At 39.5% G+C, this 13482-nt stretch overlaps 1 protein-coding gene across 50 annotated transcripts in view; it reads right to left on the bottom strand.

Annotated features, from left to right (window-relative positions):
- Positions 1-13482, bottom strand: part of PRP4K (pre-mRNA processing factor kinase PRP4K) — a 43738-nt gene that overhangs the window by 18082 nt on the left and 12174 nt on the right. For all 50 annotated transcript variants that reach the window (XR_006697409.2, XR_012434301.1, XR_012434299.1 and 47 more), the window contains 4 exons: positions 9921-10094; positions 6528-6683; positions 4283-4364; positions 2833-3043 (listed from right to left, as the gene is read on the bottom strand). Coding sequence is in view for 1 of the 50 variants with exons in the window: in XM_005554144.4 (XP_005554201.1) it covers positions 2833-3043; positions 4283-4364; positions 6528-6683; positions 9921-10094 (623 nt within the window). In the remaining 49 variants the exon portion in view is untranslated. The remainder of the gene's footprint in view (positions 1-2832; positions 3044-4282; positions 4365-6527; positions 6684-9920; positions 10095-13482) is intronic.

A 13482-nucleotide genomic window follows, 5' to 3' on the forward strand; every position in this document is an offset into this window, starting at 1 on the left:
TCATTTGCACCTTAAATCCCAAGAGGTTAATATTTCCACTATAGATCTAAATCTCTATGTATCTCTCCCTTAAAAAGTCCAACAATCCCATACAAAACTTGGCTAAAAAATAAAAGGAGTTTCTAGAAAAAAAATCCAGTAGCTTTAACCATATGAACGCATGCTCATTACCACTTACATTAAGGAAAATGCAAATTAAAACTACAATGAGGTATCATTTTCTGACCTCTGATACTAGTAGCTAAACATCCAAAAGTACAACAACACTCTGTTAACAAGGCTCTGGATAAACAAGCACTCAGAAAGATGACAAAATGGTATAACCCTTATAAAAGACTGAAATTTGGTAATATATAGCAAAATTATATATTTACTTCCTCTTCTGACCCAGCAATCCCACTTCTAGGGAACTATACTAAAACACAGTGGCCAAGAATTAAAGAATGACTTAATGCACAATGCCATAATAATCAGTACCCAATGAATAGCCAAAAACTGGACACAATTCAAATATCATTAGAAGTCTGACTGAATAAACTATGGCATAGCCTATAAAAAGGAGTGAGGAAAAGCATACTGATCTAAGTATGTGTAGTTTGGTTTTGTGTGTGTAGGAAGAATACAACATACACACATACATGCAATAATGAAAGACAAACGTGTTATCAAGAAAAAAAAGATGACTCCTAAAAATCAAAAGCAAATGACAATAAACCTAAACCTGTCAAATTTGTGGCATACCATACAGAGATTTCAAATGATTTTAAAAGACAGAAAATTGTGCCTATACACCTTAGAATGTATTCTAAAAACAAAAAGAACCACTGAAAGTTTAAGCCACTGTTAGTACATTTAGTAACAATAATCATACTGATGTCTTATGTTTCAAGATAACCTATCAGTAATCATGTTAAGAACTAAATTTTTCACTGTAATAAGACAGAAATATAAAATCTTAAATTAATAAACCCCTATAATCTCAATTTTAAATCGGCAGTATCTGTGTAAACTCCTCCTTTCCAAAAGAGTATCTACTTCCTAACTTTGTCCAGTGAAAAGGCCCAGAAATAACAGACACTAGTAAGTGTCCTGTGATGTCTAAATGGCATTTCCTATTAAAAGGAACCAGGGATACTTGGAGAAATAGCTGATTCTGCTCTGGGCAAGACATGCACAAGATAAACCTGTGGCATCTTGCTAGAACGGGAGTCGGTAAACTATATACAGACTGTGGGCGAAATCCAGCCGGCTGCTTCTTTCTGATTGGCCTATTTTTACATTTGTAAGTGTTCGGGGGGGGGGAACAGAATACTTTGTGGCAAGTGAAAATTAGATGAAATTCAAATTTCAGTTTCAAAGTTTTTTCGGGAACACAGCTATGCCCATTCATCAATGTACTATCTGTGGCAGGTTCTGCCCCCCAACAAGTTCACTATATGGAACTATAGAGGAAAAGGTCAATATACCTACTAAAGGCTCAACTATTTACTACCTAACCTCTTAGACAAAAAGCTTGCTGGTCCCTGTTCTACAAAGTAAGAAAGCTATATTCAATACTAAAGGACTAGGCCAAAAGGACGTGAGGAATCAACTGAAAAAGGGCTCCTTTCCCCAATCCAGTTAGACCAATCTGAGCTTCAGAAAGAAAAAATAACAGCACCAGATAGAAACAGATCAAGCAGGGCCGGGCACGGTGGCTCAAGCCTGTAATCCCAGCACTTTGGGAGGCCGAGACGGGCGGATCACGAGGTCGGGAGATCGAGACCATCCTGGCTAACACGGTGAAACCCCGTCTCTACTAAAAAAATACAAAAAACTAGCCGGGCGACGTGGCGGTCCCAGCTATTCGGGAGGCTCAGGCAGGAGAATGGCGTAAACCCGGGAGGCGGAGCTTGCAGTGAGCTGAGATCCGGCCACTGCACTCCAGCCTGGGCAGCAGAGCGAGACTCCGTCTCAAAAAAAAAAAAAAAAAAAAAAGAAACAGATCAAGCACATAATGACACCAAACAATGAACACCTAACACAACAGTCAATATCTCATTAGATATTGCTGGAGGTTGCTAGGGCACCAACTCTATTCTAAAAACTGGTAAATAAAGTAAATAATAAACATGTATTTACCCTGTCTTTCCTGTACAAACTATCTTTTGGGGTAACCAAAAAGTGGAAACTTCTTTTATTTAATGTTTTTAAACATTAATGTTCTTAACTGATAGAGATACAGACAAGTACTTACGAGGGAATAAAATCATAATTGGATTTACTTTAAAACAGCAAGCAAAACGGCCGGGCGCGGTGGCTCAAGCCTGTAATCCCAGCACTTTGGGAGGCCGAGGCGGGCGGATCACAAGGTCAGGAGATCGAGACCACAGTGAAACCCCGTCTCTACTAAAAATACAAAAAATTAGCCGGGCGAGGTGGCGGCGCCTGTAGTCCCAGCTACTCAGGAGGCTGAGGCAGGAGAATGGCGGGAACCCGGGAGGCGGAGCTTGCAGTGAGCCGAGATCGCGCCACTGCACTCCAGCCTGGGCAACAGCGTGAGACTCCGTCTCAAAAAAAAAAAAAAAAAAAAACAGCAAGCAAAACAAAAGGTAATGAACATGCGGGAGTTCAGTATACTATTCAGGATATGTGAACTAATAAAAACACATTTATAGAGAACATTTGTAAGGACATATTTAATATTATATTACTGCAATATTTAGCAGAAGCAACATGTCTAATTCCTTTTACTTTTCCCAATCCCACCCCAAATAAGGTCCCTTATTATAAAGTTATAGAGCTAAAAATTCAGAGAAAAGCATTGCCAGGACAAAACTCTATCTCACTCACCATTATTCTGTTCAACTGTCATTAGATTATGCTTGGCTTTCACTGAGGCCTCAAATGTATCAACATTTTCCCGTTCATACTCTTTAACATCAGCAGCTACTCGCTCCAGAATGTCATCTGGAGATGGTGATCGTGTTCTCGTACTGCTCTGGGGGCTGCTTGGTTCAGATGGCACAGACATATTGCTATCTTCAGCAAGGTATTTATATTTCTGTAATAACAATACAGAAAATAATACTTTCATAAAATCGGATGCTATCCAAATACATTCATTGCTAAGAGTTGCTGCAGTGAAAAGTTAAGAGAATGTATCAAATAATGTAACAAACCAAAAAGTATTTATATCTTGGGGTTCAATCAAATCCACAATCCCTTATGTAATTTCTAAATTCACAAAAATCTGAAAAAGTTTTTCTTTGGTACACATTCATCAGGTGGCAACACTTCACCTTATCAGATGAGATAACATTTATTGTCTTATTTTCTCCCCAGTGTGACTATTATAGGATGCCTCACTGTAGAAATACTAATGTGTTTGATTATGGGGTCCACTGCAGACCCCACTGATGGCACAAAATAGATGCACCATAACACCTTTCTAAAACTCAAAATGTCTGAGTTGTGAAGCACATATGGCCCCAAGGGTTGGAGGTAAGGGGTTGTGGACCTGAGCAAGAACAAAAAAAGATTCATCCACATCTTCAGGGATATCCGTTTATTAACTACAATTTTACCAGTGTCCCAGAAAAGTAAGCTTCCTCTGGAATTAGTTTTGCCCTACTTCCTTTCTGGTAATGCAAGTTCTGTCCTTCACTCCAACGTGGCATACTATTACCTGATTTACGGTTTGCTATGTATGTTTAGGTAAGCTGCCACAGCTGTTTTCTCCTTTTCTCTTCTGAGGAAGAGCTGACAAACTTCCAAGTCAGCAAACCTTATAATTAAATGACTATATCAAAATCTTTGTACAACATTCTTTCCCCACCCAATCTTCTTCATCATCTGGCTCTAGTCTTAAAATTATTTTTCAAATGTTTCATTTATACTACCACATTCACATTATAAAACTTGCCATTACTAGATATTAAAATATTTACTTCATAGTAACATGCATAATTTTTTGTTAAATAAAATTCCTCCAGTTTATTCTACACTCATACGTCTTCATTAACTTAAAAAGAAAGCAAACCTCAAATTCTTATGTATTACAGAAGAGGTTTATATCAGAATTATATGTATAAACAACCAGAATTCTATGTATAACCAACAGAGCAACCATCTCAGTTATAGTAACTAAAAAAATGATCATTTTTTCAAATCTCACAAAGATAATTTTATATATACTCTCCTTTTCTAAGGACCTGTTAAACTGTTATTGATGTTACTTTTTTGTTAAAGCAAAAAAATCTTTATTTTACAACAATGATTATTTTTCATTAAAATCACATACCTGAACAATTGCCTGCCTTTGGATTCTTCTCTGTTCTATCAGGGCTTCTTCATCTTCTTCCTCTACATCAAAGTCTTCAAGGCTTAAAGAAAAATTCAAACACCCTTAGAGATTCTAAAACCATACCCCTTCTACATTTTAAAGACAGGAAAATGTAGGTATCAGTAAGTTAGAGCAAAAGTTTTAAGTCATATTACCCTTATTTCCAAACCATCTCAGTTAACTGCCTGGTTTCGAATGCAGGGAAGTAACCTTTGTCTCAGTTTTCTTCTCATCTATTTCATGGCACCAAAATTGGGAATAAAAGAAATAACTCCAGGTTTACAAAAGTTACCACTAGTTTTTCCATGACCTTAGTGAAGTCACTTTACCTCTCTAGCCTTAGTTTTCTCACGGCAAGGGTAAGATAAGTAAATTGCTACCTTTTCTGGATGTCAGAACTGCCTAAAAGCTCAAGAAAGCAATAGCCGTATTTCTCTATCAAAAATGCACATGCAAATAATCTTAAGGGGAATGTGGCTCTACTCCGAAAAACTACCCTCAACCCTCCGCACCTATCCCTCAAACACCAACCTCCACAATCTTTATGATCCTTCCCAGTGCAACGTTTTCAATGATCCTACTTGTTGAATGTTTGCTGCAGAATAGGCAAACTACACTCTGATTATATCAGAATCTATGTAGAATGCCCTTCCCCAATCCAACTTTCTTAATCACCTGGTTTTAATCAGGGTTTTTCATCCTTAGCATGATTTATTTTCGGATATGGATAGTTGTGTGTGTGTGTGTGTGTGTGTGTCGGGGGTGGTTATCCTGTGCATTGTAGAATGCAGTATCCCTGGCCTCTAGCCAACAATCACAAGAAGAAATGTCCTCAGACATGTCCCCAGGGAGGCAAATAACCTCCTGTTGAAAATGGCTCTAGATTTGTCCCATTTATTTTTGAGATATTCCACTTACACAATTAAGTTTGCATTTTATTTATTTTTGTTTTTTGAGACAGGGTATCACTCTTTTTGCTCAGGCTGGAGTGCTGTGGTGTGACCACAGCTCACTGCAACCTCCTCCCCCCAGGGTCAAGCGATCCTCCCACCTCAGCCTCCTGACTACAGGCGTGTGCCACCAGGCCTGGCTAATTTTTGTATTTTTTGTAGAGACAGGGAAAAATGTCCCCACAATTGTAACAGGCACTTGAAATGCCTCTACATTTTCACATTGTAACAAGGACACCCACCACAAAATAGCCTCAATTGCAAAGTATGTATCATCTAACGCAAACTCAAAGGTCTAAACTTTGGCCGGGCGCGGTGGCTCACACCTGTAATCCCAGTACTTTGGGAGGCCAAGGCGGGCAGATCACGAGGTCAGGAGATGAGACCATCCTGGTTAACACGGTGAAACCTCGTCTGTATTAAAAATAGAAAAAATTAGCTGGGCTTGGTGGTGGGCGCCTGTAGTCCCAGTTACTCGGGAGGCTAAGGCAGGAGAATGGCGTGAACCCGGGAGGCGGAGTTTGCAGCAAGCGAAGATCACACCACTGTACTCCAACCTGGGTGACAGAGAGAGACACTGTCTCAAAAAAAAACAAAAAAACAAAAAAAAAACCAAAAAAAACCCTAAACTTTTATAGAAAATTCCTCCCAAAATCTGGTAACTTTGGCTCTGCATTTTATTAGTGTTCATAATAAAATCAAAGGGTAGGCTCACAATAAAATGAAGGCCCAATATTCACTCCAGCCAAAGCTGAAACACCTAAATTCAGAAAACCACTTACTAACTCTGATACAACCTACACAATATTCACAAAAGACTAACTTTTAAATTCAGAGCCAAATCAATGGAGCCACTTATAATAATATTTAGGTGGAAATTATTTAACAATTTCCAGGCCAAATAAGACTTCTCTAAGCCGGGCGCGGTGGCTCACGCCTGTAATCCCAGCACTTTGGGAGGCCGAGGCGGGCGGATCACAAGGTCAGGAGATCGAGACCACGGTGAAACCCCGTCTCTACTAAAAATACAAAAAATTAGCCGGGCGCGGTTGTGGGCGCCTGTAGTCCCAGCTACTCGGGAGGCTGAGGCAGGAGAATGGCGTGAACCTGGGAGGCGGAGCTTGCAGTGAGCCGAGATCGCGCCACTGCACTCCAGCCTGGGCGACAGAGCGAGACTCCGTCTCAAAAAAAAAAAAAAAAAAAAGACTTCTCTAAACTGGAAAAACAAAGTTATGGGAAAGTTATATTCTTACTTATCGTCAGACGAAGATTCCTGCTCAACTTTCATTCCTTCAGAAAGACTTCCTTTAAATTTATCTTCCTTTACTTTGCTTCTGCTCCTTCGTCTACGACCACCCCGTGATCGAGACCGCCTTCTCAAGCGTGATCTGCTCCTCCGACCTCTGTCCCTATTTAAAGGAGAAGAAAAAGACAGGTATACATTTTTTTAAATGTCAAAGTGGGAAAAGGCATGCATGTGTGGGCACAGGGGATATATAGAAATTCTACTTTCTACTCAATTTTGCTGTAAACCTAACACTCTTCTAAAAATATAGTCTATTTTTTAAAAAGGTCGTTTGAAAATTTTAAGAAAAAGAACAGAACATCAGACTGAGATAATCAGCTTAGCTGAAGATAACCAAAACACAACCATTCCTTATCAAGTTCTGAACTAAGAAATTATTCCCATGGATATGAACTTGAACTTAAATGTAAGCTCTATGGGGATAAATACCTACTGTTGCTTTGTATTCTTAGAGCATCAGTGTTGTGTACACAAGCACTGGAGTGAAGGGAGAGACCGAAAAGGGGCAAAAGGGAACTTGGAGTGATGAAAACATTCTCTAACTTGAGTGTGACTTATGTGTCTGTCAAAATACACACAACTTTACACTAAAAAGCATTTTACTTTATGTAAGTTATATGTATGTTTCAACGAGCTCAACTTAAAGAAATCTTACTAAAATGAGAGCAAACGAGTACTTACAAAAACAAAAACAAAAACAAAAAAACTGGGGGCCAGGTGCAGTGGTGCACACATATAATCTCAGCACTTTGGGAGGCCAAGACAGGCAGAGCTCGGGAGTTTGAGACCAACCTGGGCAACATGGCGAAACCCCGTCTCCACAAAACATGCAAAAAAATCAGCTGGGTGTGGTGGCACATGCCTATACTCCCAGCTTCTTGAGAGGATTCCTTGAGCCCAGGAGGTTGAGGCTGCAGTGAGTCGTGACTGCACCACTGCACTCCAGCCTGGGCAACAGAGCAAGATCCTATCTCAAGAAAGAAGAGAAAAGAGAAGAGGGGAGAGGGGAGAGAGAAAAGAGAAAGAAGGGAGGGCAGGGGGGGAGTGGGGTGGAGTGGGGAGGGGAGGAAAACCCTCAGGCAAGGAGAATGTCAAGAGATATGATAGCAGAGATGAGAAGAAAACCTTGGAATGTGCAAATTGGAGTAAAGAATAGTAACAGATCAAATCGAGCTGCATATTGGTCCAACATGAACACACAAGGTAAATCAGAAACAGAACACGTCACAACACTCCCAGAAAGCCTCAGGAATTGGAGACTCCCTATCCTCCGCAAGATGGTGTGAGGTAAAAGCTGAAGACAGAATTGGTTGAAAGCCTTTATAAACAGCCAGACTCCCCTCCCCAACTCAGTGGAAAACGTCAACCACTCCCTTCGCATTCTAGCAGAACACTTAAGATTTACTTTCTAGGGAAGCGTTGGCCATTCCAGATGCTGAGAGGCACACACCAAAAATGGAGGGATTATAAGGAAGCTTACATTATGAAGAAAGAGAACTCTACTGGTAGCCAGGTCTATTTCCCAGGAGGAGATGAAAGGATTCTGGAAAACTCATAGCCTAAGACAATACATCTACAGTCACTGATATCCAAAAATATCTAATTACTCTGAAGTGATAACCACTAGCCGACAAGTTCTACACTGTCACAATAGAAGAAAAATCCCATTCAGCTTTCTGAGTACCAAAATATTAAGTCAGAATAGGCAGCAATGAAGGGTCCAGCTGTGTGAGAAAAGTCTTCAAATGAAAGGTAAACATGCAGTAAAAGGAATGTGAGAAGAAACAAAATATAGCAAAGAAAACTATAAAGAACAAAAATCACACAAAATAACCTCGCTATTGTCTGAGAGATAAGAAAAACTATTTCTGGAAAAAAAGAATAAAACATTAATATACGGAGCAATACGGAAGGTCCAATTGGAAAAAAACAGAAAGAAAACAAAACAAAGCACAAACATTTCCCAGAAGGCCATAAACTCCCTGCTTTAAAGGCCCTATCTAGTAATTAGGAAAATAAATGGGGATAAAGATCCACATACAGAGGCACATAATAAAATTTCAGAACACAAGAAATTTTTTATAAAAAGGGGAGAGAGAAAAAAGCAAGTCGTAAGATGAGCTTGGAGCCAGCAGACTAGCCGTCTCAGAAGGCAGGTCCTCTCTGCCCTCCTCCCCCGACTATTTGCCCAGCAATGAATACATACATGATCACAATGATTATACTGACTCTAGAAGAACAAAAACGTGTGATGAAAATAGGCAAAAGAGAAACACGGGTGAGGGGTGGTATTAAAAACCCTCATTGTGGCTGCGTGCAGCAGCTCATGCTTGTAATCGCCGCACTTCAGGAGGCAGAGACGGGCGGATCACTTGGGGTCAGGAGTTTGAGACCAGCCTGACCAACATGGTGAAACTCCACCTCTATTTAAAAAAATACAAAAAAAAAAAAAAAAAATTTAGCCGGGCATGGTGGCACGCGCACCTCTGTAGTCCCAGCTACTTGAGAGGCTGAGGCAGAAGAATTGCTTGAACTCGGGAGGTGGAGGTTGCAGTGAGATTGCGCCATTGCACTCCAGCCTGGGCAACAGAGTGAGACTTTGTCTAAAAAAAAAATAAATAAATAAAACCCCTCATTGTCCAGAGTGTACTCAGACCATGCATTTCCACTTCTAGGAATACAGCATACAAAAATTCTGAGAGATATGTAGAGATGACTACAATATAAGCCTTTGTTTTTTAAGAATTACATTCATTTATTACTTCAATTAAAAATGTTAAAAGATGGGCGAACAAATACCCATTTATGTTTTATATCAAAATATTTCATGTATGTATGAATTTTAAAAAATGATTCCCTGCTTTATAAACCACCTTTTTAACCTACTACTGATTACATATGCTTCAGATAAAGTGGTTTCTATGGCAAATTAAATAGGCCTTGGCCAAAGTCTACAGTAACTATCAATATGCAAAATTAATATAAAATGATAAGAAACTGGACTACATATTTACTACTATATGATCTACCTTGCCAGTTAAAAAAAAAAAAAATCCCTAAGCCTGGCTCATTTAATATTTATCTCTCATAAAAGAGAGAAAAAAGTCCTACTCTTAAAAGATTAATTTTATTGCATCTTAAATGAGTAATGATTTGGTTAAAATTCAAAGGAAACGATATAAAAGAAAACCCACGTGTAAAGACTGCTGGTAAAAGGAAACTGGGAACACAACTACGATTTTTCAGAGAAAACTGGTCAAAAGAAAACCTACCAACTGAGCTCATGGGTGGTTTAAAAACATTCAGAGTTTAATGAATCACAAGGATGAAATGTCTTTACCTTCTCCGAGGAGACCTGCTTCTTCTTCTTGGAGACCTGCTACGTCTGAGTGGGGAACGAGACCTCCTTCTAATGGGAGACCTACTTCTTCTTCGGGTTGGAGACCATCTATTGATGGGGCTGGCATCTTTTGATCTTTCACGTCTACTGAGGATATCATCTCGAGGTCGTGTTCTTAAGGGGATCAAATGCAAGTTAAAAGAAAAATAAATCAAAGTAAATGATTTTTTTTCTATATGCAAGGAATATCTGTAAGAAAAGGCACACTAGCCTAAAGAGAGTGAACTCTAATTAATGTGTTTTGTAACAAAACTTACTCAGATGGCCACAATGACATTTTAGTGTTATTGCAGGCAAACAATGAAAGGTCTTATTTCCTCTGGTCCCACAATTTGAAGAATTACTAAAGGTTATTCATACCAGTAAAGTTACTGATTCTAATTTCAAATAAACAACCCAAATAAAACCTGCCCACGTGAGTATAATATTCCATTTACTCAAATATCCCATTTCCATTGAAGACTTTTTCTTTCTACATTTTGACATTTCTCCAATTAAGGATCTCTTCTTTTTTTTTTTTTTTTTGAGACAGGGTCTAACTCTGTCACCTAGACTGGAGTGCAGTGGCGCGAACATGGGTCACTGCAGCCTTGACCTCCCAGGCTCAGGCAATCCTTCCATTTCAGCCCGCCCTGAGTAGCTGGAACCGTTAAGGGCATGCCACCACACCTGACTAATTTTGTTTTGTAGTGATGGGGGTCTCGCTATGTTGCCCAGGTTGGTCTCGAACTCCTGGCCTCAAGTGGTTCTCCCTTGGCCTCCAAAAGTGCTGAGGTTACAGGCGTGAGCCACCATGCCTGGCCAAAAATCTTATTTTTAATGTCAAGTATAATAGGCCAGGCACAGTGGTTCACACTTGTAATCCCAGCACTTTCAGAGGCTGAGGGAGGATCACCTGAGCCCACGAGGTTGAGGCTGCAGTAGCTGTGTTTGTGCCATTGCAGCCCAAGTGACAGAGTGAGAACTTGTCTCAAAAAACCAAAAACAATAGCTAGGTGTGGTGGCTCACACTCGTAATCCCAGCACTTTGGGAAGCTGAGGCAGACGGATCACTTAAGCTCAGGAGTTTGAGACCAGCCTGGGTAACATGGCGAAACCCTATCTCTACAAAAAATATAAAAATTAGACAAGTGTGGTGGCATGTGAAGATAGTCCCAACTACTAGGGAGGCTCAAGTGGGAGGATGGCGTGAGTCTGGGAGGCAGAAGCTGCAGTGAGCAGAGATCATGCCACTGCACTCCAGCCTGGATGACAAGAGTGTGACCTTGCCTCCAGCCTCCCCAAAAAACCCCACAAAAACCCAACTTTTCAATACTTATCACAGAAGTACCTTTCAGTGAGTTTTACTCGTTTAATGTGATATTTGTATTACAACAGGCCTTTCTACAGCTTAATTTTTCAAAACAGGTTTTGAACATTTCTTAATGTTATTCCAGGTTTGGACACAACTATTTAATCTGAACAGTCAGACTGTAAATAGGTTTGTCTACATAATCAAATAATAACATTACAGTATTTTCCTAATTTATTATTATTTTTTGAGACGGAGTTTAGTTCTTGTTGTCCAGGCTGTAGTGCAATGGTGTGATCTCGGCTCACTGCAACCTCCATCTCCCAGCTTCAAGCGATTCTCCTGCCTCAGCCTCGAGTAGCTGGGATTACAGGCATGAGCCATCACACCCAGCTAATTTTGTATTTTTAGTAGAGACAGGATTTCTCCATGTCGGTCAAGCTGGTCTCGAACTCCCGACCTCAGGTGATCCACCTGTCCCAGCCTCCCCAAAGTGCTGGACTACAGGCGTGAGCCACTGCACCCAGCCTTCCTCATTTAATAAAAACCTAAAAACACAACCTGTCTTGCATGTTTCAGCACAGTATACAGAACCCAAGAATCTTTCTCTGATCCAGCCAAAATGAGCAAGGTAGACTTTGACTCAGATCTGCAGTGCTTACTTCTTGGTAGTGCTTTCTTGATAGGGTCATCTGAGGAAACTCTTATTTAATCTGCTCGCCCACACGCGCAATCTCAAAGACCAGTTAAAAAATGTAAACGGGCCAGGCACAGTGGCTCATGCCTGTAATTCCAACATTTTGGGAGACCAAGGCAGGCGATCACTTGAGGTCAAGAGTTCGAGAACAGCCTGGCCAACATGGGGAAACCTCGTCTCTACTAAAAATGCAAAAAAAAAAAAAAAAAAAAAAATTAGCAGGGTATGGTGGCACGCGCCTATAGTCCCAGCTACTTGGGGAGGCTGAAGCAGGAGAACTGCTTGAACCCAGGAAGCGGAGGTTGCAGTGAGCCGAGACTGCACCACTGCACTCCAGCCAGGCAAAAGAGCGAGACTCCGTCTCAAAATAAAAAAAAAAAAAAAAGAAAGAAAAAGAAAGAAAATAAACATGTTCATCCTCACTAGCCATCTAAGAAATTTCGATTAAAACAATTTTTGGGGTTTTTTTGTTTTAAGGGTGACAAAATACTATATGGTATCCTGGTAATAAAGATCTTCCTAAACTTTCCTAATAAAGTTTTAGGAAAAAGGGCAGTTTACGTAGTCAAAGAAGTAGAAATTGATCTAACTTTCCTGGATGGAAATTTAGCAATAACTTTCCAAAATGTAAATATACATACCCTGAGACTTTGCAAGTCCACTTTTATGAATCTATTCTATAAATAAACCTCACACATAACCAATGGACATCTTTGCATATAATAGTGAAAAATTGGAACCAGCCTAAATTTTTCATCAGTTTCAACAGGAGAATGATACTGTAATACATCTACATTGAAATATCAGTTGCTGTTAGGCAGAATGAAACAGAATCTCTATGTTTTGTCACAGAAATGTTTCCTGAAAAAAGCCACATGTGAATATGAATGACTCCAGTTTCATAAACAAAACAAAAAAAAAATCCCTCATATCCATGTTATTGTCTGTACAATGAAAGAGCTAAGAGAACATAAATTTCTAAGGAGTAGTACTGGAGAAATGAAAAGGGAGCCAATTTACAGGCTTATTTGGATTTCTCTTTAATAAGTATGCACCACTTCTGTAATTAAAAATAAATTTTGTTTCAAATACTCAGCTCTAGTCTTTAATATAAACTCCTCAGAATTTGCTCTTCAAACTGAAAGCAAACTGAAAGACCACCAGGATAATTAAGAAGCACTTGAGATAACAGAATCAGTAAAACTAATAACTGCCTCCATCCAGGAAGCCAAAGGAAAAAGGGGCTATTTAATTACAGTGCCAACAAGACTCTCTTAAGACATAGCACTTGGAAATTAAATTTGAAATTTCTCTGAAAATATGATGACTTCACTTTCAGGGTCAGTTTGTATTTATACCCATTCACAGAAAATATTAATATGAACACAGTAAATGGCTAGGAATTAATAACATCCTTACACAGTATAAGCCAATATTCTTTTAATAAGCAAAACCTGGCTGGCAATTTCATAATATGTAAATATTAAATATAAAAGATATTAAGAAATCAGTTT

Source organism: Macaca fascicularis, chromosome 4 (genome assembly GCF_037993035.2).
Source record: "Macaca fascicularis isolate 582-1 chromosome 4, T2T-MFA8v1.1".
NCBI lineage: Eukaryota > Metazoa > Chordata > Mammalia > Primates > Cercopithecidae > Macaca > Macaca fascicularis.